Below are 23,921 nucleotides of genomic sequence, written 5' to 3' on the forward strand. Positions count from 1 at the left end.
CTTATTGGTGTCCCTATAGGGGGAGAAAGGAAGCTTGCATTGTGGGTTACCCCATTTTGGTTAAACATATTTTATACCAGTTCGTGTGTATCTGTGGGTTCTCTTAACTTTATCAATAAATCTTTTATTCAAAAATTCTAGTTACAATACAATACAATACATATAGATATACATAGTACTTGTATCATAAAACCACGACGACTCTTTATGTTGGTTTCTTGACACCGGATGACTGACTCTTACAGCCTATGCCACACTTATGACTACGGGATCTGGATCCCTGGAAAACACCACCACTCGATCCCGATCCGGATCCTGATTCCGGCGGAGGAGCAGAGAAAGAACAGTGACTACAATAAATACACACACACATACGGATACGGATACGGATACGATAACGATTACGATTACGATTAGGATAGTTTGGATACCCCCTTGGCAGGGGGACGGGACAGAGGGGAAACATATGTACACATATTTATATTTTTGTCTGGTGTAAGTATCTAGGAGGAAGGGATCTTGACGGGCAGGAAGAGTCGCGGATCGCCGATCTTGGGACTCAGGCGCACCACCACTTGATCATCGCCGTCACCGACCTCGAGGAAGGAGTTCCAGTCCGCCAGGAAGTAGAAGCCGTTCTTTTTCTTTGCAGGCGGCGGATCCTCGGTGACTGGATCCGGCCCAAAGGAGTCCGCTAGATCATCGAGCGAACCATTGCGTGACTCCTCCGTAGAGTTGTTCGAATCGGAGGGAGATGGCGATGGCGATGGCGACGATGATGATGATGATGATGATTCTATGGTGGATCCTGTGTCCATGTCTCCGTCGTCCAGTCCCAGACTCAGGCTGATCCGTGTGGGGGCTTGGGTGGTGGTCTCTGCTTTCTCTGTGGTGGTGTTGGCTTCGCTCTGACGTCTCGACTTGAAGGTTTCGTTGCTGTGGCCGTCCTGCAGTGACTGCAGATAGACGGCATCCTGAGACTGTGGCTGTGCCTGTGGTTGTGGCTGCACCCGATCCAGACTCACGTTGAGCTGCTGCAGCTCCTGGAGATTGCTAATCAAACGCTGCAGTTCGCTGAGGTTCGCCGTCTCTCTCTTCTCCGGCTGTGACTCTTGCTCCGGCTTTGCCAGCTGATAGTTGAGTTCACTGAACTCGGCCATGAGATCGCCATCGAGGACACCCTCCCGTCCACCATCCTCCATGTCCAGATCTTCGGCCGCCGCATCCTCATCGTCGCTGCGTCGTCGGAATCCCTGCCCCATCCCCATTCCCAGGGGCAGGGGCTGCTCTGTGGACACACCGATCCGGTTGGCCGCTCGCTTGATGGCTGCCTCTATGATCTTGGTGGCACTGAACACGGGCAGCTCCACGCTGCTTTCCGTCGTGTGCGTGGCTGGTCGTCGTGGTCGCGGTGACGCCGGCTTGATGGTGGTCAGCGAGAAGACCGCCGGCGAGGAGGAGTCTACCGTCTGCAGTGGTGCTGGTGTCGTGGTCGTGGTCGTGGTTGAGGTCGTCGTCGACTGCAGCTGGCTCTCGAGCTGCTGGGAGAGCTCATGGGGCAGGGACACGCCCAGCTTCTGGAGCTGCTGGGTATTGTACAGCAGCTTCTGCAGCTCCTCGAGATCGGCCTGTCTTGGGCCGGGTGTCGTGGGATTGGGTCTCCTGGCCGGCACAAAGCGTGGCGCTGAAGGAGTCACCGGCAGAGGTGTGGGTGTTGCCGTGGGCGTTGCCGTGGGCGTCTTGTAGATGGGCTGCATGTGGTGGTAGCTCTGTCGCTCGCCCGTATCCTCCAGACTGCCAAAGAACTGCTGGCCAAAGGCCTGGTCGGTGGAGGATGATCCTTTTTGCGGATGAGCCGGCTGTGACATGGCCAACTCGCGCAGCTCCTCGCTGGAGCTCTGCTGAGCGCTGGCTGCAGGCTTCTGGTACACTGGCAGATCCAGCTTCAGCTCCGGCTCTGGCTCCATCTCCGCCACGGACTGGGCATACACGATGTGGGCCCCATTCAGACTCTTCACGTTCGGAGTGCGCACAGAGGCGGCGGTGGCAAGCTGTGGAGGCGACGGTTGGTGGTCCGTCTGGAGCTGCACTCGCTCTAGCTCCTGGACCTTGCTGAGCAGCTTCTGCAGCTGCACGTAGTCCTGCGGCTGCACTTCCTGCAGCAGTCCGTTGCTCCTCTCGAAATGGCTCAGCGGTCGCTGTTTGGATGTGGAGGCGGCTGTGGAGATCTCTACCTGGCCAAACGGAGTCGTCGATGTGGGTGAGAGTTGCTGGATTTGAGCAAAGTCGTTGCTTGCCAGGCCAAGGCCTCCGGCTCTGTTTCCTTCTCCTGCAATGGCCTCTGATCCGGCCACGTTCCGGGTGAGAAAGTTCGGGGTCGTTGGCTTTGGCTGCTGCAGTCGCTCCAGCTGCTGGACCCTCGTGATTAGCGCCTCGAACTGGGCATGGTCCACTGATGCTGTCTTGGTGGTGCGCGGTGTCGTGGTGGTGCTTGTGGTGCTTGTGCTCGTGGTGCTGGTGCTGGTACTGGTACTGGTGGTGGTGCTCTTTGGCTGCTTTCTTTTTGTGCTTCTTGCCTGCTCGTAGAGTTTCTCCAGCTCCCGGTCGTCGCTGAGGAGGCGCTGCAGCTGGAGAAGATCTGCGGCGCCCAGGGAATTGGCCTGACTGAGGCCCAAACCCAGACCCAGACCCAGATCGAGGGGTCTAGGCTTCACGGTGGTGCTGGTCGCTGGTGCTCTCATCCTCTCCAGCTGTTGGAGCTGCCGCAAGATCAGCTGCAGATCGCGAGCATCGCTAGCTGGTGTAGTCCGTGGCGGAGGAGGTGGAGGAGGAGGCGTTGTGCTGGTGGTGCTGGTGGTCGAAGAGAAACGGTTACTGAGGGTCTGGACACCTGGATTGGAATTGGTTGCCTTCAGCACGTTCTCCGGATTGATCTTGAGCTTCTCCAGCTCCTGGAGATTCTGCAGCAGCTTCGACAGCTCGTCTGAGCGGCTGCCCGTTGCCTGGTGGTTCCCTGCATTGGCAAAGTTGATGTCAATGTTGGGATCGATGCGTCTTCTTGGCTTCTTCGCCTCAATGAGCAGTGGCTCCCCATGGGTGATGAGCTGCACTGGCGCTGGTGTCGTTGTCGTTGTCGTTGTCGTCGTCGTCGTCGTGGTGGTGCTGGCAGTGGTTGATGTGCTCGGTTTGGTGGTTGTCGAAGCCTGTTTCCTTTTGGGCTGCGACTGTAGCCGCTCCAACTCCTGCAGATTCTCCAGCAGTTTCGCCAGCTCTGCATTGCTCTGCGGCGGCAGACGTGCCGTCGCCGTCGAGAGTTCCGTATGGGCGCCCGCTGGCTCCTCCGTTGGCGGGGCACTCTTCTTCAGGGACTTGGGTGCCTTCTTCACAATCCCGAAGCGCGTGAGGTAGCCCTCAACCTCGGGCTTCACTCGCAGCTCTTCGCCGATGTTCAGGGGCTTGAAGTTGGAGTAGGCATCCGGCCGGATGCGGGCACCCTGGAGGCCACGCAGATCCGCCACCGCCACCACCGCCGGCTGTGGGGCACTCTCCGACGGATAGTAGTCATCCATGGCGTACCGCTTGTGGGTCGAATCGCCTTCCGCATGGTGGCCGGACCCGGACACAATGCCCAGGCTCTCGAGAATGTCCGCCACGGGCTTGACCGTGCTGGATGTGGGCTTCCGCTTGCGCAGGAATTGTGCATTCTTGGCGCTGTAATGGGAGCTGAAACGCTGCGACCCGGACGGACCAGGGGCCGCTAGAGATGAAGGAGTGGAGATTACAGGCTGGAAGTCCTGGTACATCACCGGAGGTGGCGCAGGAGGATGATAGGTGGTGGCCGAGGGCATAGGCCGGAACTGCTGCTGCTGCTGCTGCAGTTTTATCTGGGAATGGGGATAGAGGAGTGCTCCGGCATAGGCCGGCTTGTAGGTGGTGGCAGCCACACGGGGATTGCCGCCAGGCACCGTACTCCGGGGCACGGCATTCGGGTCGGGTGTGAGGAACTTAATGGGATCCGGGGGGGTGTACGCATCGATAACCCTCGTGACTGGTGGTCGGGTGTACAGCTCTTGCAGATTCTCCTCGGTGTTGTTGTCCGTGTTGAAGGGCAGCACGAGCATCAGGGCCCGCATGCTGTCCGCCCGGCTCATGTCGCCCGCTTCGATGCTCTTCTCGTACTCCTCGCGCGTCACCTTCTCGTACAGCTCCTCGATTTCGCCGCTGGGATTAGAGGGTAAGTGTCACGTAGGTCCGGAAATTACCACGCATTTACTTACCGCGTCAGTCGTGGCAGGGCCGGATCGTTGGCCAGTATCTTTTGCACTTCATCGATCGTCTGCTCGATCTCTGGCGGCTGAAAGAAGCTCTTGTCCAGCTGTTGCTGCAGATAGTTCGTGCCCTTGTTGGCATTGGCGGTGCTGCCCTGAATGGTGGGCAGAGCCCTGACACCCAGGCTTCCCAGCTGCAGCAGTAGACACAGTGCCAGGAAGCACTCGAAGGAGCCCGGACCTTGTTGCATGATGCCGCCCCGGAGATCTAGGCGAAAGGAGAAGAAAGGAAAAGATACGATTTTTGAGAACTATCTATCTGGGGGTTCAGCATCATCCGAGAACATCCCACGGACAACCCATGGATTGCCTGCATGAAAACATACAGAATGGAGGCGCACGTGCCGCAAAACTACGGGGGGCATCGTGGGGCATACATGAAGTACAATTTCCCTCCCAGGGATATTTTATCTAAGCCCTTATTTTGGCCATATGATAGCCGAAGTACTCGCTTGTTTCCGCCCATAAGTAGGTTTCTATTTGATCTCCCGCTTCTCTGGCCCAGCCCCAACTCTCATTTCACTCGAAACCACTTCCAGTTGAGTGGCTCCCTCAACATCCATCCATCCATTCATCCATTCATCCATTCATCATACAAATAAATGTATACATTTGTGTATAAAAGATCAACGGAGTAGTACGAAAAATTTCCGCCCAGGAAAAATACAAAAATAGGTGGAAGCCGAGAGAAATGGCAGAGAGGCGAAATAATAACTTGAAAACGTGAAAGAAATCAAATGAAATGCATGACAAATTTCTCGTCAAAAGACAGACAGACAAACATGCGGACAAGTGTACAAAATTTATTGTACCAACAGAAAAAAACAAGACAAGACACAAAACGAACGCCGCTACTCGTAAAAAATCCGAGAAACATTTGCTTGAAGAGCACTAAGTGGGGGGGGAATGGAGAGAGAGAAGGTGGGAATTACCATCATTTGTTATGATTTTTCGATGCTCCAAGATTGGGGATTATGCAAGCGGCAGCGTCACCGATTGCCGACCGTAAAGAGAGATCCTCAACAGGATGAACGAGTGATGCAAGAGACAGGAGGCAGAGATAGATATGGGAATGGAAATGTAGTTTGGGCCACAGGCTGTGGCGGGGATCTATCCCACTTTATTATAGATTTTTCCTCATTTAAGGAAAGGGAATGGGGCGTACGATTGAGGAGCGCTGGGAGTGAGTACTCCATCTATCGTGGCCATCGAAGCGTTTAATTTTCACTTAATTGCCGTAGTTAAATCATAAATTTAATGAGAGTGCCGTAGAAAGCGATGACGAAGACGTTAGCCATCAACAGCAGCAGCAAGCGAGAAGCCGTCCGGCGAAGCCGTTAGCGAAATGAACTGTTAGATAATCTGGTCGAAACGTGTGCCGGGAGTTGGAGCAGGGGGGTGACCAGTTTATGGCCAAGCTATGCGACTCTCCAGCTCTTTAACTGAACTGAAATGAACTGGAAAACCCATTCGACAGCTACGTGCCGGGCATTCTGAGTGGAGCAGTAAACTGCAACTCGCGGTCTTTTAAATGGTATTGGAATTGGAATTGCCAGTCTCTAGTGCTCTAGTGGATATACAGGCATCTCGAAGTATCTCGAGCTGGAATGCCGTCAGATGACATCTGACGGTACAGAGACAGAGACAAAGAGAGAGATCACATCACATCAGATCAAATCAGATCACCTTTTTGAAGACTGAAACTCGTATTACATTTCTTACAAGAACCAAAGCTACCATTTATATTTTATCCATAATCGTGCAAATCATCAGTCATCCTACTAATAATCAGAGTAATGTACTTTGTACAAAACCCCTACTATGGGAGGTGGATTAGTAGCATTCTTTATAAAAAAATTCTATTTATTCTAATGTATTCTGTTATGTTCTTTTTGTTTGGAAACAAAGCTACTTAACGAATGCAAAATAAGATACCTTTAAAAAAAATCATTTGGAACGCGTGCCTCGACACTTCGATACTCTCCCGAAAAGGACGAAAGCCAGGTGTTCAAAGAGCCAAACATCAGAAGAGCTCTTCAACTAGTTCTGCTTATTCTACCTATACCAATTATCCAATCGGAATCGATCTTTCTGATTCTGCAACTCGTTGAACATTCGTTTGGATATACATAAGTACATACACTTTCCTTGCCCAAACAGTAGTCATAAAAACTACAATCGACCAACAAAGCCTCACTTCTTTTGAGACCATTAAAGCATGCATTATATAAACCAGGCTATAAAATATGTATCTTCCATAGGCCAAAACTGTTCCGTAGATATATATATATATATATCATTAAAAGATATATTTAAAAAAAAAATTTTATGTTCTAAGAATATTCTTTGGTGATAAGAATTATTTGCACTAATAATTATCCATAAAACTCAAAGTTGAATAATGAAGAGATGATAATAGGAACCAATTGATAACATATATGTAAATCCTAACTATGAAAATCCATTGAGTAGTAGATGATTTTCTCGGTAATAATTTTGTAGTCTCCCTTAATATATTTAAAATGTAATATAATTATTTGTAATATTTATTTATCATGCCCCCCAAGAGCATGACGACAATTCCGCTTTGCGTATTTCGCTTAAGGGAGGAAAAATGCATTTAAATTTCATAATCCAACAGCGTGGCTCGGCGCCGGCGCCGTTTGCACGACTGTCTATAGAGAAGCCCCGTACTCGTACTCGTGCCATACCCATAATCAAAACGCAAATAATTTGCTGCCATTGCAGCAGGGCAGGCAGGCAGCAAATTCAAAACAACGCACGAAATGTGAGTCAATCTTTTGTGAGTGAGTGCATTCCCAATCCAATCCAAGACAAGACCACAGGCAAGACTATGACTACGACGATGATGATGATGATGACGACGACGTCACTGGAGCGCATTAAACATATTGTGTGTGTTTGTGTGTATTGTGGGGCAACAATTACATTTGTGTTAAGTAATTCCAAACGATTATTAACATTACATTACACACTCAATAACCTAGTCCCCAGACGAGTGGCAGTGGGAGTGGTAGTGGGACATTTCCACGACTAATTGACGGCATTTCTCTTCACTCATTTGCAGCATTTGTATTATTTTCCCTATTTTCATTATTTATAAATCTTGAATTTTGAACACCCCATGCGTATACCCCACTTTGTACGTGTGCTCATGCGGAAGCTCCGACAGACTCCACTCAGATATCCAGATGTTAAAGGCCTTGATCTCATAGTTGGAATCGGAAATGTAGAAAATGTTGTATAATTTTGTTGTTGCCCACTGACTAATGTTACACGACTTCTGGTCGTTAAACTTTGACAGAAGCTGACAGAAACGTACAAGTTTTTGCGAAATCTTACACGCAAAGATATCAAAGTACAATCCCCACCACTTCAGAAACCATTCCAAAATGTCTATCAGCGGTCGACTTCTAGGCTAGATGAATGTTGTGACTTTCGTGGGACCACAAAGTTCAAATTCCACCAAGTAATCAAGTAATCCATTGCCCACTACCCACTGCCATCATCTTCGTTTCTTGACGTCACCCCGAGCTCTGCAAAATGCCCGAGTGCCATTAAACTTTGGCATATCCATAGATCATGTGAAATTCAGCAAAATTATAAGAGAAAAACACGGTCTAAAGCAACAAGTGCACCCTTAATTTGGTCGCAGGCCCTTGACTTGAATGACTTTAACCCTGAGTCTCCGGCATCTACCGCATCTACTGTACTGCCTCTCCCTCGTTTCTGGGTGATTGCTGGGCAATTTACAATAAAAAAAGGCAGCGCAGAAAAGGGGGACACACACAATAAAAACAAAAGGCAATTGTTTAGGCCGAAGCAGCCACTTCATTAGTGCATTAGTTGGGGCCTAAGAGCCATGAGAGCAATGAGCAGAGACTTGTTGGCCAACAGAAAGGTCATTCAGGCATCGGACATCACAAAGAGAACGGTATATGTACCTATGATTCTTGGAAACAGTGGCCACGCATGGGCCATGGAGGTGTGAGATCACAGAATTGGGTCAACAGAGCCTCTGGCACTCCCTCTTTCACCGAATCTGAAGGTCACCTGTCTGTCGGTGACGTTTGTCGTGTCTCATCTTCCACCACACCATTTCCGGATTTGGCGAGTCGAGAAAGCGCCTCGGGGCGGCGCGGCTCGGCGCGGCTTGGCTCTCACTTTGGCCAATTAGTCAGACGGACGGCGACAAATCAAGCCACAAATTCGTCAGTCAGCCCACAAAGCGGGTTGAAGCTGGAATTGGAGTCGTAGTCGGAGTCGGAGTTGTGGCCTCATCATCGCACCACTTTTACTCGCAGTTAAAGCTGAAGCTGAAGCTGAAGCTGTGTGGCTTAAACTAAAGCTGAATGCCTGATGCCTGTGGCTTTGTGTGGTTTTTGTGGTAATTTTCCTTGTTTTACAGGCCACCAGACTGGGTTTTTGGCCAGCTCCAGTGTCGAGTGTCTCTCTGGTGGTGGTGGTGGTGGTGGTGGTGCTGCTGCTGCCGCCGTTGGTGGTAAATTCTATTTAAGCCAGCTCTTAAATGCATATGACAAGTGAATGTTGTTTTGGGCGGCCAGGAAAAGCCAGACCAGGCAGCTGCTACCACCAGTCGCAGTCCCAGTGCCAGTGCCAGTGCCAGTGCCAGTCCCACTGCCGGTCCCAGTCCCAGTCCCAGTAGCAGTTGCTGCCGCTAACTTGGCCAACTGGATTTGGTTTTGTTTTTGGTCGGGCTGATGTATTTTTATGGGATATTTGGATCTGTATTTGGATCTCTTTATTGGCAACACTTTTTCTTGCCTTGGCAGATGCCCCCCCTAATTATTGTTTATTTTTATTACGAGTATTTATTTGTTGGCCCTCTTTCGTTTCGTTTGTCGCTTTGTTTGTGGTCTTTTTGTCAAGTGGGTTTCGGCTTTTGTGGCCTGTTGTTTCCCTTTTTACGGACACTTTCACCCAACCTATAACGTATAACGTATAACACATTCGCATCCACAGAAAGAGAGCCTCAGCCAGCAATAATTATAATAATAAATATTAAAACACTTTACATGCGTTCACTTTTGCTTAATTTTCCAAATGGCTTTTTGTTTCTTTTAGTTTCTGGCCTTTTGGTTTGCTGGCCCTAAATGTGAAGAGTGTCGCTGGAATTGTTGTTGCATTCGTTGGATAATTGTTTTTGATATTCCGGCGGATTGTTTCACTGCCAGTCGCTGTTATAGAAGTAGTTTTTGACAGTGGTTTCTGCTCTTGTATTTGGGCACTAAAGAGAACTAAAGAGAACAATTTGTTTTCGTTCCCAGATAGATGGGACAACATTTTCATAGATATTTCAGGAGATTTGAGCACTTCATTCCCCTTCAAAAATGTGGAAATTTTAAACTCCTTCCTGCCCCCAAACGAGTTCGCGTCTCACTGGGATAGAGCAGAGCCATAGTTTTTTTGAGTTCTCAAATAGATTATACTACGTTTTAATAAATATTTTAAGAGAAACAATCATACTCCTTTCGCCTGCAAAGAGTCGCTGTTTAACTAATGAAAGAGTACTAGATCTCACTAGGATAGAGGAGGCGTGGAAGAGAGGTGATACGCTTCCTCTCTCTTTCTCTCTCTGAGAACAAGACAGAATAGGAATAAAGGGATTCCTTAAAAGCGTAAATAATCCCAAAGAGTCCCGAATTCTTGAACACCACTTTTTGGGGATGTCACAATTCTTATTTTGATCCGAGAATGGCCTTCTTTACTCAATGATTTTCCACCAGGGATAGCGTCGACGGTGAAGATACTTAATAAATATATCTTCAAAGTCAATCAATGGAGAATAAATAGTTCCTTATCAATATAATTTCCACAGCATTTTAACACCTATTATCATATCAATATCACTTCCTCAGTACTTTCATCCCTACCGTTTCCACGCCCATTTGAAAAATCTGTAATCTGTGGTTGCCCTTGTGTCAAGGTCGTTTCAGTGGCTCCATTCACCGTCCCACAGTGCCACACTGCGACCGACACGCGGCACGACAATTGAATCAAGTTCGTTGCTGCAGTCTTTTGTTTTGTTTTGCCATCCACTTTCCCGGTTTCCCCACAATACAACCTGCAGCAGCCAGGGGGAACCTGAACCTGTCACACCCCGTCCTCCCCCCTCCCACCTGCCAGACCCCCTCCTACTGGCCAGCATTTTCCAATTACATTTTCAATATTCGGTGCTTGTCCGATGCTCTCCTCTGCCGTTCGATCGATCGGCTTCCACTCCGCTCTGCCGCTCCTCTGCCGCTCCGATCCAATATATAATCGAAATCCAATCCAAAATCGAATCGAATTGCTCTCTTTTTTCACAACTTTTCGAGGCGGTGCACACACACAAAATTCACACACAACAACAAAAAATATATAATGAAACCAAAAAAACCAAAAATTAAATGGCAGCAAAATACGAGCACGCGACTGGAGTTGGGCCTCGGGCTTTGAGTTGATTTTCGGTTTGATTTTGATTTGTATTTTTATTTTGGCTGCGACTGCGACTGTGGTTTCGGTTTATGTTTTTGTTTATGTTTCGAATCGGTTTCGGAATCGGTATCGGGGCTTGGCGCATGCGCGGCCTGCAGACCATTTTCAATGAGCGCTCGAGTTGTACTGAAGCCAGAGCTGCCGCTGCGGCTGCCTCTGCGGCTGCCTCTGCGGTTGCGTCGTCAACTTTGAAGTGTGGCTGGAAAAGAGAGCGGTAGCAACAGCAGCAGCAGCAGCAGCAGTGCCTCTCTAGAAGCTGCCACTGGGAGGGATTCCATTCGATTCATTTCGATTCTGTGCCAAAGTCTGCAGCCGAATCGTTGTCTATTGCCCCCGAGGCGTGACCTGTCATCAGCCGCAGATTCGATTCATAGCTTAAGTGTCTCGCTTACCTTGACCAAGTACACTGCGATCGGATCCGACCACGATCGGCTCTCCGATGCTGGAGGGGGAAGGTGAACAGCATTCTGTGGACAGGTTTTGGGTCCATCTTCACTCCAGACATTTCACTTTGGTCAGCAGCGGCAAGCAGCATCATCGTCGCCTTTCCCCCAATTGACAAATTCAAATTTCTTGGGTTTTCTTTCTCTCGCACGAGACGCACTTTCGGGGTGGAGGGGACCAAATTGATTTGGTTTTTGATTACAATGCGTCGATCTCATTGTGGTCGCTGCTCTCGTTGCATAATAAACAGACAGACTGTGTAGTGGGGGACTGGGAGATGGTGGAGCTACTGCAATATGTCGATCGTATGCCTCAATGCACTTCCACTCCCCGTCGAACAGCCTAACTACTGTGATCTGATTCATGGGGAAAACTAAAGATAAGGAAAGAAAAAATTGTAGAAAACCCGGCTTATGATTAACTTATGGGATCCAGTTCCTCAATGGCACTTCAAAGATGTTTCACTCTTTTATAATCTTGTACAATTTTTATTTAAATGTATAGATACCTTGAACAACAATCTTTTTTTTAGCTCCCCGTTCTAGTTTTCATATCTAGAGCAGCGGTGTTCATACCTTTCCTACCAACTGTTGCTCCCATCTATTGATTCCATTCCATCCCATATTCTTAGAAAGCACAAACAAATAACAGACGGAGTTGTCCGCAACCGAGAATCGAGACAGAAGTTCGAGCGAAGTACGAGAAGTACGTAATGTGCGAGGCCGAGCCTCCTTAGTAAGGATTCTTTTTGTTGCTTAGTTCTTGGATTATTTTTAGATTATCTCTCTTTTTGGGCCCTCGCAATGGTTTGGGGTTCGTATTGGGGTCCGTTGGTAAATCTCTTCACTTTGACGCGCTTGACATATGGAGTAAGTAAAACGATTATTTTGTTGGTTATTTGTAACATTTGCCATTTGCACAGAAAGATGGTTACCTTACCCAAAGATGAAATGGTTACTCCCTTCCGAGGGGACCCCTGTTTTTGTCTGTGACAACATTTGACACAATTTAACGCTGACGCGACAAATTTCGTCTGCGGCTTTGGCGTTTGGCTTGAGTTGTGCCGCACTTAAATCATTTTTCAGGGGGAGCAGCCCAACAACTTGGTGTGGAGACAAGAGGCCTGGCGGGGCAGAAGAGGCTTGTGCTTAGGGGCTGCGGACTGTAAGGTTTTTCCAAGTGCTTTATATTTGGTGCGCTTGCGCTTTGACTTTGCCTTTTGCACACACTCCGAATTGCAACACAAAATAATACAAGACACAGCCACAAAAAACTTAAAAAAAAAACGAAACTGAAGCTTAAATAAAAACGGAAAATGACAAAACCCATAAACTCTTGACATGACATGGCCAAAATGCTGGGGAGGTGGATGTGGAGCGGAATGCAGGGCTGTGTGTCATGGAATGGAACTTTGGAGCATCGCAGGGGCCAAAATGTGAAGTGCTGTCGGTACTTGCAAAATTACAGCCACTGATACTTACGAGTACCAAGCGTTTATGCGTGGAGGTGCCCCGAGAGTTCTCTGGCAGTCCATCATGCATCTGAAATACATTGTGTCATGTCATGCCGTCAAATCTTTCTGACAACCTGTGTAGCTCTCCATTAAGAGCAGAGTTCTCTGAGTTGGTTGTGATAAGGCGTTGGCTGTGTCCGCGTTGCCGGTGCTCCCCTCCCTCCAATGTGTGCTGTGCCTGCTTTTACTTTATTCGGCCATTCACTTTCTCCGTGTGTTGTTTGCTTTGCTAATTTCGGATTTGACTTTGCTGCCGTAGTCTCTCTCTCTTTCTCTCTCTCTTCCGACCAGCAACAAAAGCAGAGAAGTGAACGAGAGAAAAGTGAAACAGACAGCAAACAAAACGGACGCAAAATCGCTTTTTTCTATACCATTTTTTTCGAGGCGTAAGAGTGCTATGATTTTGAGCAGAGGTTGAACAATTCAAAGAAGGAAGCACCTCTTGCTCTATCTATTTTTTAGCAGCATAAATAGTCGAGTCTATGAAGCCATTGCACTTCAGGGAGAGCATTTTAATAGTATATTAGTGTATCACAAGCTTCGGCTTTGCTGCCTTAGGGGAACGCAGTATGCAAAAATTCAAAAGAAATTATTCAATCGCGTGGCTAAGATTATTCAATCCAATCCAAAACCAATTCGTTTCCAACCCAACCCAATCCGCATATGCATATGCATGAAATGGTTATACGAAAACCAGATCATTTCTCTAATTATATACTGACGTCACATACATATTTCATCATTCATTAATTGTGCCAATTCTAGCCCGTGAATTAGTGAGCATCACTATTCAGCTTGCGGCGCAATGCCAAGTTCGTTGCCCAAGAGACGCTCGCCGGATTGAATTTCACTCTGCAATCTCTGTCTTTGGCGACCATTTATTGACCGTAAGAGTAAGACCCCCAATCAATCGATCGTCAATGTTGTTCGGCTTGTTAATTAGCATCGAGATTAGCTGCAAATTGTATGCAGACACGCGGCCGCAGGCAGGCCGCGCCATGCGATTGTGCAAGATCCTTCCTGTGAGCCGTTGTTAAATTATTTATGTTTTTTCCTCGACCGATTTGAAGAATTTAAGTATACTCGTCAAAAAATTGACAAATTTCCCATAACTGAATGACTCCTCCTCCCAGTTCGGTTGCATAACAGCCGAGACGACCACGACAGTCAGGCCTGTTCCAGAGACAAACAACACTTGAGCCGGCACTTGAGAAGAGAGGAGGAGGGAAAGTCAAAGTCCCGCCCCGGCAATGTGTGTTTGCTGAACACCAAGGCAAACAGGAAGGAAACCCAAGCCAGCCTCACCCTCTCTCCCATTCTCCTACTGACAAGCAAAATAAGATTAAAAGATTGGACCAGAGGTCCATTTGAATTAGATTTAATTTGGAAGCTGAGATTTATGAGCCGGCCAGGCATGTAAATGAGTTGTTGGCTGTGGCAAACCGAAAGTAGGCGAAGGTTGAAAAGCAGATAATTTAAGCGTCGCTCGAATATGAGTCAATTCAAAAGCTTTTAATGTGTTTGTATTCTAATCGGGAGTTAAACCAATTTGAATTTTGATTTTGAATCGGTTAGCGGGTACAACGCAGTGCTGCCAGTACGGCCAGCTATCGATACTCTCGGTATATATCGATGTATCGATACAACTATCGACTGTTTTGTAGAGCAGACAGCTGGTCGCCCCCGTGCATGTGTTGCCATGTATGTGTGTGTGAGTGGATTTATTCATAGCGAGAGAGGTTCTAAGGAAAATCAGAAGTTTTGGGGATGTGAAATAGGTTTTTATATAATATTAGTACCCATATACACACACATTAGTCTTAACGAAACGAAATTATCAAAGTAATAGCACCACACACCTCAATCATAGACGAGTGCGGGCGAAGAAAGGCAGCGAACGACAATTTTGCATTTGTGTGTGTGTACTAGAACACTATTGCTGCTGTATGTGTGTTTGGTTTTGTGTGTGAATGAAAAACCTGCAACTGTGAAAAAATATAACCAAAAATAAAGGCAATTCGGGCGGCGGCAGCGGCAGCGCCAACGACGACTACGGTTGTGGCCAGTGCGAAAGTGCGTTGACTTGGTCGCAATCCGAAGCGCAGCAGGAGCAGCAGGGCGGGTGAGTGCATCTATATGCCCACACTTGGTTTTGGCTTGAGGACGAACCAAAGTTCCATTCACTCCGCCGCACTCATTCACTCCTGTCCTCTCCCGCTTTCTTCCCGCAGGATGGCGGACGCTCAGCAGCAGCAGCAGCAGCAGCAACAGCAGACGCAACAGACGCCAGCGGTGGCTACTACTACAAGTGGCAAGAAAAAGTGCAAAAACAAGAAGAAAACTATTGAAAAGCAGCAAGAGCAGCAGCAGTCACAGCAGAATAAACAGCCAGTCGAAAATGGCCATGCCGGCCATGAGGCTGCAGAAGTAGTGTCGGATGCCGATCCAGAGCTACAGCAGAATGAGCTTCAATTTCAGGCGCTGAAACTTGAGTTCCAGCAGTTGCATATCTGTAATGGCCATGGCGATGGAGAGGAAGCAGAGGCGTCTAATGCCACGCCCCTGCCAGCACTGAATGGCCATGCACATGGCCACAATAACAACACCAACAATAACAATCACATCCGAAGCAGCAACACTAACAGCAGCAACAATAGCCATCACGACAACAACGTGGACAGCAGCAACAATAATAAAGCGAAAAGGAACAACAAGCAGAAGAAGCATCAGCAGCAGACCACCACCATAACATCCACAATAGCCACAAGCGACACCACTGCCAACACACAAACAACCACAGCAACAACCACAAAGACAACGCCGACAGCAATCGGAACGGGGGCTGGGATGGCGCCATCGACCTCAGCTGAGGCTGGAGCACCAGGTGTCCCAGATGCAGATGCAGTCGCCTCGCCCACAATTGAGCTCCAGCTTGAACCTGCCACATTAGCCACGGAGATTGTCTACAAGGAATACGAGGCCGAGCATCAAATGCACGTGGGTAGACTCAATCTTTGGCTTGGATTTGTAAACCGTTTGACTACTTTTTCCCTCCCCCTAAAACCCTCATTTTCATTCCAGGACATTATGCGTCTGATCCAGGCGGAGCTCTCCGAGCCTTATTCGATATACACGTATCGGTATTTCATTTACAACTGGCCAAAACTGTGCTTCCTAGCCTCGCATGATAATCAGTACGTGGGCGCCATCGTATGCAAGCTGGACATGCATATGAACGTGCGACGCGGCTACATAGCCATGCTGGCGGTGCGGAAAGAGTATCGCAAACTCAAGATCGGCAGCACCCTGGTAACCAAGGCCATTGAGGTAAGTCTGAGAGAGCAGTGCCTGTAACTGAACTGAACTTTCGTTCTTTCCACTTTGTGCAGGCCATGCTGGCGGACAATGCCGATGAGGTGGTGCTCGAGACGGAGATGCGCAATGAGCCGGCGCTGCGTTTGTACGAGAATTTGGGCTTTGTGCGTGATAAGCGACTGTTTCGCTACTATCTAAACGGCGTGGATGCGCTGCGCCTGAAGCTCTGGTTCAGATGAGTCGAGCCGGCGGCTGCCGTTGAAATTGTCGTCTAAAAGTAGCCGCCAACGCCAACACCTTCGCCGAATACGACGACGACACCGCCAGCAGCATCAAACAGGAGCAGCAGCATCAGCATTACTTCCAGGCCACTGTTTTGCAGTGTGGTCCAATGTCCCTGCTCATCGGCGGCTAAAGATATCTTTTTTTTTGTACCTATTCAAACTTAGGTTCACCCCATCCTTGCTCCCTGACCTCCTGTCTGCCTCCCACTATATTTCCGTTTTGTCTCACTCTCTCTCTCTCTTTAAATTGTAAATTATTTTACGTACTCTTGCTTTCTTCCTTCCTTGATTCTTTGTTTAAACGTATGGCTTATACATATAAAAATGGGACTCGACTCCCGGTACAGCATTGAAGTACTTTTACAGAAGGCAATTTTTGTATGGAAATACGTGATTTACATGCGTAAAAGAAAAACTATACCTTAAGTTCGTATGCGAGCAATTAGTTAATTACGTTTAAAGCTACCTTTTAATAGGCAATAGACATGCGGCATTTCGTATCGAATATGAGAAGAAAATCATCACGTAAACGCCACCCACGATTCAGATGCCACACGGAATGCATTCATATATACCCCACACATACACAGAGAAAAAGCTATACACCTAGAATCAGATTTTTTTGTACAAAAGATATCCCAGGAGCCCAGGAGATCAGGAAGGAAATTCTACGAACAACTCAACTGTATATCAAAAAAATAAAAACAAATTGGAACAAAATTAAGGGAAAAAAACACACACAGAACACACGCACGCATATTGTAGCGATATATATATAGATATATATACATACATACCTGTGCGGCTGTACAATTGCGAGTGTAATAGGTTTATCGACGGATCGATCGATCGATCATGCAAGATGGAGACTTCTAGTTCAAAATAGTGGCCCCTCCCCCCTCTCTCCAAAGTGGATGCCTTAACTCATCTTCGACTCTCATCCCCGGCCCGCCCCGGTCCGTTCTGGTCTCGGTCTACAATCAAAGTGTCATCATCCATCTACCCATCCCGAGACCATTGGCCGACATTTCCCTATCGGCTCCCCCACGCCCAAGTTTTGTTATGGAAAACCCCGCCCCCACACCGCCACACAGCCCACACATAAATGAAGATGAGGTGAATCAAACCCCATGAAAACTAATATTGAAAGAATGCAATAAAAAATTTCAGCAATTACGACCGTTTTCTGGGAAAATTACTTGGAGGAAAAGGGGCAATCAAAAGATACCAATCGTTTTTGCTGGAAAGAGATTCGAAGATTCACTTTTACGTTTGGGGCTACAGCATGTAGAGAGTGATCATTCATACATAAGAAACATTCACGGATGCAGACTAGTTCCAATCGATTGGATCTGTTTAAAGCCCAACAGCTTGTTCCTAAGCATCCACTTTATTGGTTGAAGTAAAGTACTTAGACTGACCTTTGATATTTCATTACCAGCATCCATAATTTCGATGCGCACAACAGGTCCTCGAAGTTATTCCCCACATTTCAGTGGATACGGTCTATTGCAACTTAATCTATCGGTTGGGTCGGATCTGAGGTGTAGCGGAATATATATGTAAGTGCAGACAAACTCCACTCCACACAAAAAAGATCACGTACAAATATACGAGTATGCTTGGATACTCTGCAGCTCGCTCAAGTCTTAGCCTGGGCGAGAATTATATAAAATCAGTTCTCTCATACGCAAGAAACCGTGCGATCATTCATATTCTGTTCTGCACAAAAATGTGACTTTACAGAGGCCCCAAGATCTTATTCTTAAGGATCTTGAGCTAGAGTTTTAGAGTAAAAATCGTTGATAACACAGCTAAATAAAAGAAAAATGTTGGTTCTGATCGGGGGGTCTGACTATGTGTACCTTATGTCTTGGGTGTGGCTGAATCCGAATCCCAGATGCATTTTTCAACAGGTACTCAAGATTTTTGAATAACTTAAAAAAACCAAAATGGCGGAAACTTAATTGAAACATTCATTGGATTCGATTGCAACTCTTTACTCGGGGTCACTTTGAGGTCATTTATTACGAATGGGAGTTCAGTTCTCAAAAAATCAAAGTGGCGGATCCGATTTGGCCGACAATATTGTATATTTTCCCCGGACGAATATTTCTCTGACCTTGTTACATCTAAATCTTCCTCTTTTAAATGGATCTCTTGGAACTAAGGCCTCAAATCTTAGTCATAAGGATCCACTTGTATGGTTGGGCTACAGTTTTTAGAATGATATTTGATCTATGATCGTCATAATAAAATAATCATTCCAGCATCGCAACTTTTCGATACACAGAACACTCCGTCCTCGAAGGTCTCACATAATTTTACACGACGACTAGTGCCAATCGTTTGGGTCGAATGGGGGTGACATAACATCTTGGTTACATCTAAAGATCCAATCTTCTGCGTGAGCTCTGATCTGTGGTCTTCTTCTACTTATGTGGGATGTTCTGTGGTCGTTATTGAAGTCCCTAGATCTTGCACCTAAGAACCTAATCTGATGACTGGGACTACAATTCGTAGACAGAGATCTCTGGTATTTCATCCATCTGTTCATCCTCGCCGACATGCCATATCCCCGTAGACGCAGACGAGCGCTCAACAGTTGGATCGCGGTACTCAGGTCCCAAGATCTTGATCTAAAGTTCGTAGAGTGATAATATTTGAGTCATTAGCATTATCATCTTGGGACGTAAGTTTGGTTTTCCATCACAAAATATCTTCGATAGTAATCTGATAACGTTGGTTTTTATTTATCATAAAAAAGTGATTTAAATACTCAAAATTTTACTTTTGTTAAGTGGATCCTAGACTTACGAGCGAGTATGCTACCTTAATGGGAAGATTAAAAATATTGAACAACATTCAGTTTCAGTTTCTGTTTAGCCGGCTTCTTAAGCTAATTGCCAGGTCAGTGGTCAGACTAACTCTACGTATGTACACGGGTCTACACGACGGGTTATAGACAACGGTGTCCTATCACCTGCTGCGCCTGTTCTTGGTGCTGGGACTGGGGGCTGCCGCCGCACTAGACGAGCCCCGTAGCTGCTTTAATTCTGTGCGCGTTGCGGCCTTGATGCTCTGCACCTGCTGCCGCACCGAGACGTTTTTATAGGCCACAGAGGGAGCCGCTGTCGCCACGGCTCCTCCAGTCGAGGCCGGACCTATCGTTGACTGTAGCTGCTGATGCTTCTCCTCGAAGAGATCGCTGACCTCCACCATGCGAGGCTTAAAGAACATATTCGGCCGAATGATGGCCTTCTCGGGATGCTTGAAGAGGTTGAGCAGGCCCCAGGTTTCCTCTTGGCGCTCGCTCTGCGGCAGCGATGAGTTTTCCACCTCAGACTCGAGAATCCAGGCGGCATTCCGCACCTCGATGCGCAGCCGTTCGCACTCCTCCAGGCTCACGTTCTTGCTCACGTTTAGGAGCTGCTCCAGCGGATTCACAATGTACATGGCCGAGTGATCCGGCTTCGACAGCTGCCGGCCCTCGTTCAGGGAGATAGCCCGGTTGTGGAAGTCAAACTGCGAATAGAACTCAAAGAACTGCAGCAGTAGCTCGCTCAGCGAGCTCGTATTCCGGCTCTGGAAGCCCACACGCTCCAGGTCCCGGCCGAAGGTGCAGTTAATCCCGTCCTCGGTGACCCTCACATCTTTTGCTTCAGCCGCCTTCACAAGAGCCCCAATGGTGGGCAGTATGGGCTGGCGCAGCTGCTGCAGAAAGTACATGACCAGGCAGGTTAACGAGAAGTTGCTGATCCAGCGCCCCGGCGATGGATTCGTCAGTCCGCAGGCCTGCGCCCAGCGTCGAATGCTGAAGGTAAGCGGACGCACTCGAGGATCAATCTCCCCGAACATATACAGCAGCTCGGACATGTAGAAGCCAGATCTGAAACGAGAGAGAGAGCAACACAGTCAGATAGGATGAGTACTACGCAACCGCGTTGAGAGAATAGAGAACTGACCCATCCCCACTACCACCAGCACACTCCGGATGTGAGTGCAGTCCCCTCCCGAAACCCCTAACCGTCGGTGAATCATGGCCATCGGCATGCCAGGGGAGGACAGACAGCCGGATAGAGAGAGCTGATTCACCTGCTGCTGCTGCCCCAAAGAGAGACGCAGAGCGAGCGCCTTGTGTGGCAGTGGCATTTGGCAATAGCCACCTGTCGCTATCTAATCTTATCGAGGCTGGGGCCAAAGCTTTTGCCCGTTCTGCCTCGGGGTATCTTATCTTAGGTCTCTCCCAGCCTAGGCCTGGGCTGCCATGGTATGTTGTCACCAACGTATCTCTGGCTCTGGCTCTGGTTCTGTGGCCTGGTCAAAACGATTTCAACGAACGAACCCAACGGAGCACTTCCTTTTGCTGCCACGCAAGTTTATTTTTTTTTTGCTGGTGACCAAAAGAAAATCTACCAAAACAAGGTGAAAAATACAATATGAATTAATCCCAAGAGTTTCCGGGAGAAGTGTGAATCCCAAACGATTCTGGGAGAAGTGTGCTGGGAGAAGTGGATACCCAAAAGGATTTGCGCGATTAAGTCTTTGCATGGCTAAAATATCGTGAAAGTTATGGCTGGAAAAACGAGATCCCAGAGGTTTCCTTCCGACCTCGAACTATCTTAAAATGTATGCTCTGAAGAGACGTTTCCCCAAGAAAGGATTACAGACACATTTCCTTGAAGGAACGATCTGTTTTTGCACAGTTTCTACATGGCTTACATGACCATTCCATGGGTTCAGCTCTGGCATTCCTGCTTTTGGTTTGGGAGTGTTGCAATTGGAACTGGTATTAATCATCTAGTGCGTGCGGGGCGGCTCCTGATAACGCTATTTGCTAAACACAATTCCGATAAGGCGGCCAACAGAGAGAGCGCCGAGCCATAAACCAACCAACATCGTGATTAATACAAAAAAATGCTGCTAGGGTAGGGCGGGAGCTTTTGGTATGTGACTCAAGAGAGAACCAAATCAAAAGGAAAGGGTAGATTAATCACTTGAGGATCACTTGATTCCCAGGGAATACATGGGACCTCTTGTTCAATCATCTATTAACTGTTTCTTTCCCGTATTTCTTTACAGCCTGCCACATTATGGGTATTGGTTATGGAGCCTCTGACGAACAGCTGGAGAAGCAAATCGGTTGCGTCAAATACACGCTATTCTGCTTCAACATTGTGGCATGGATGATAGCCACGGCCTTGTTTGCCCTGACCGTTTGGCTGCGTGCCGAGCCGGGCTTCAATGATTGGCTGCGCATCCTGGAGGCGCAGTCCTTCTACATCGGTGTGTACGTGCTGATCGGCGTCAGCATCATCATGATGGCGGTGAGCTTCCTGGGCTGCCTGAGCGCCCTCATGGAGAACACCCTGGCCCTGTTCGTGTTCATTGGCACGCAGTTGTTTGGCTTTGTGGCCCTTGTGGCTGGTTCGGCCGTCACGATGCAGTACAGCACGATTAACTCGAGCCTGCAGCCGCTGTTGAATGTGTCGCTGCGTCGCTTTGTGTCCACCTCGGAATACACCTACTCCAACTACGTGCTGACCATGATCCAGGAGAATATCGGCTGCTGCGGCGCCACTGGACCCTGGGACTATCTGGATCTGCACCAGCCGCTGCCCAGTTCCTGCCGCGACACGGTCAGCGGCAATGCCTTCTTCAATGGCTGTGTGGATGAGTTGACCTGGTTCTTTGAGGGCAAAACTGGTTGGATTGTGGCCCTGGCCATGACCCTGGCCATGCTCAATGTCATTTGTGGTACAATGAGCTTCGTCCTAGTGCAGGCCGTCAAGAAAGAGGAGGAGCAAGCCAGCAACTATCGCCGCTGATCCTAGACACGCACATACTTAAGTTAGCAGTACAGATTACACAAACGGCAAGAGACCCTGCGGATAGTTAGTACTACATTACATCCCTTCCCCACTAGATAGATCCTAGGTTAACCCCACCCACATCCAATTCGAACAATAAGCTTACAAATAAAGATTTAAATGCGACTCGGCGACGCAACCCCAAATACTCACAGGTTGCTCATGGAGAGGTCCACCTCCAGGTTTAGATGCTCATGATGGTACTTGATGATGGGCACCCGTGCCTGCAGGATGCGCCGCACGTGACAGACCCCGGGCAGAAAGAGGTGCAGCATGTCGCCAAAGCATTCCATGTGTCGCTGCGTCTGCGATCGTCCGTTGCTCAGGTTCTCCTTGGTGTGGTAGATGAGGCGCGAGGGGGGCTCGCCACTCGACTGTTTTCTACCGCCAGTCTCCCCATCGAAGCGTAGGATAAGGTCCAGGTCGCAGCCCATCTTGCCGAAGCCGTTTACTGAGGAGCCAAACGGATGGGCCTGGGCTGCGGGGAACATCCCGGAGATAGCCTGCTGCACCTGTAGGGCGGCCAGAAAGCGCATGCGTACGCCGAGATCGTTCAGCTGGGTGTGCCTATGCAGTAGTTGCACCTGTTGCTCGATGCTCTCCGCGCCGCGCAGCTGACTGAGCAAAGCCTCCTGGTCGAGCTGCCTGGTGCCGTCCACTGATTGCAGATCGCTGGTCGGCGGGTGGTGAATGTTGTTGTTGTTGTTGGGGGCGAGTTTGGGGCCACGCTTGCCGGGTGCCGCCTTGAACCAGAGGAAAGGCGAGCGTACGGGCACACCGCTCAGGTCCCCATTGGTGGCACCCGAGTCAATGGCAGCCGCTGCCTCATGGGCCGTCGAGTATTCCAGCAGGATGTAGTGGAGATCGTCGTCATGCCGCACACAGTAGTGATGCGCCCCCACAATGGAGCCGAACCGACTGCAGTAGTTATACAATTCCGAGTAGGACTTCTCCGAGCTGACCTGGACCACGATGCTGCGCTGAGCCTGGACCTGACGGCCAGCAATGAACTCGTCATAGTTGGGCTTGCCTGGCGGGAAGAGACGAGAGGATAATTACGATAGAAACAAGCTGCTGGTGGCCCTACCTCTGGACAAGGCAGCGGATGCGGCTTCTGTGGTGTATTGTTTTACGCAATATTTTCGCCAGAGCTGCACGTTTTGGGCTCGGCGCATCAGATTGTTCATGGCGGGTATGTGTGGCTGACTGGTGGAGATCCTAGCACTACTTCATGCGTCCTGCAAGTCCGGCGTTTAACTTGAATAAATAGTCCCTCGAATATTTGGTTGCACTTGCGTTTGTGAGGTTAAGGCAAATGCCCAGCTGTTCGGCTGCCTGCACCAGGGCTGCAGTGATATAAATTTATGATTTAATGCGAAATTTGTGTGATTAATATTAGTTCTATTCTGCATTCAAATCTCGATCATTAAGCTTAAATTTAAATATGAAGGCTCTAGTAAAAACATTCATTTAAATCAGCAGACACATATCGAAGCTGATGGCAGAGTATCCATCCCTGATGATTTAAGTGTTACATTTTTTAAATGAAGTTCCACAATAATTGACTATATATATGTCTATATGTAGCATATTGTTCTGCAATCAGTGCTTTATAGCTACTTTCATTCAAGAAGACTTTCTTAACATA

General features: G+C 48.3%; 4 protein-coding genes across 4 annotated transcripts; 2 read left to right on the plus strand and 2 right to left on the minus strand.

Moving 5' to 3' along the window:
• Window positions 1-199: 199 nt before the first annotated feature.
• On the minus strand, window positions 200-4,492 carry LOC6596693 (mucin-5AC; the record flags this gene model as incomplete). Its single annotated transcript, XM_002021926.2, has 2 exons — window positions 200-4,221; window positions 4,278-4,492. Coding segments are annotated over 2 exons (3,933 nt in total), but the record flags the coding sequence as incomplete, so codon positions are not given.
• Window positions 4,493-14,575: 10,083 nt separating this feature from the next.
• On the plus strand, window positions 14,576-17,579 carry LOC6596692 (N-alpha-acetyltransferase 30A). The gene is made up of 4 exons (XM_002021925.2): window positions 14,576-14,926; window positions 15,036-15,801; window positions 15,886-16,131; window positions 16,194-17,579. The coding sequence occupies exons 2-4, from the start codon at window positions 15,037-15,039 to the stop codon at window positions 16,356-16,358; spliced, it is 1,176 nt and encodes a 391-aa protein (XP_002021961.1). The 5' UTR covers window positions 14,576-14,926; window position 15,036; the 3' UTR covers window positions 16,359-17,579.
• A 1,553-nt stretch (window positions 17,580-19,132) lies between these two features.
• Window positions 19,133-23,556, minus strand: LOC6596690 (poly(A) RNA polymerase, mitochondrial). Its single transcript, XM_002021923.2, has 3 exons — window positions 23,361-23,556; window positions 22,427-23,303; window positions 19,133-20,292 (listed from the first exon to the last, which is right to left on the minus strand). Exons 1-3 carry the CDS (start codon window positions 23,458-23,460, stop codon window positions 19,383-19,385), a joined length of 1,887 nt encoding a protein of 628 aa, XP_002021959.1. The 5' UTR covers window positions 23,461-23,556; the 3' UTR covers window positions 19,133-19,382.
• Window positions 20,746-22,419, plus strand: LOC6596691 (tetraspanin-2A). The gene is made up of 2 exons (XM_002021924.2): window positions 20,746-20,828; window positions 21,486-22,419. Exon 2 carries the CDS (start codon window positions 21,497-21,499, stop codon window positions 22,229-22,231), a length of 735 nt encoding a protein of 244 aa, XP_002021960.1. The 5' UTR covers window positions 20,746-20,828; window positions 21,486-21,496; the 3' UTR covers window positions 22,232-22,419.
• Window positions 23,557-23,921: the final 365 nt, after the last annotated feature.

Source organism: Drosophila persimilis, unplaced genomic scaffold (assembly GCF_003286085.1).
Source record: "Drosophila persimilis strain 14011-0111.01,24,50 unplaced genomic scaffold, DperRS2 tig00000520-arrow-pilon, whole genome shotgun sequence".
Classification (NCBI taxonomy): domain Eukaryota; kingdom Metazoa; phylum Arthropoda; class Insecta; order Diptera; family Drosophilidae; genus Drosophila; species Drosophila persimilis.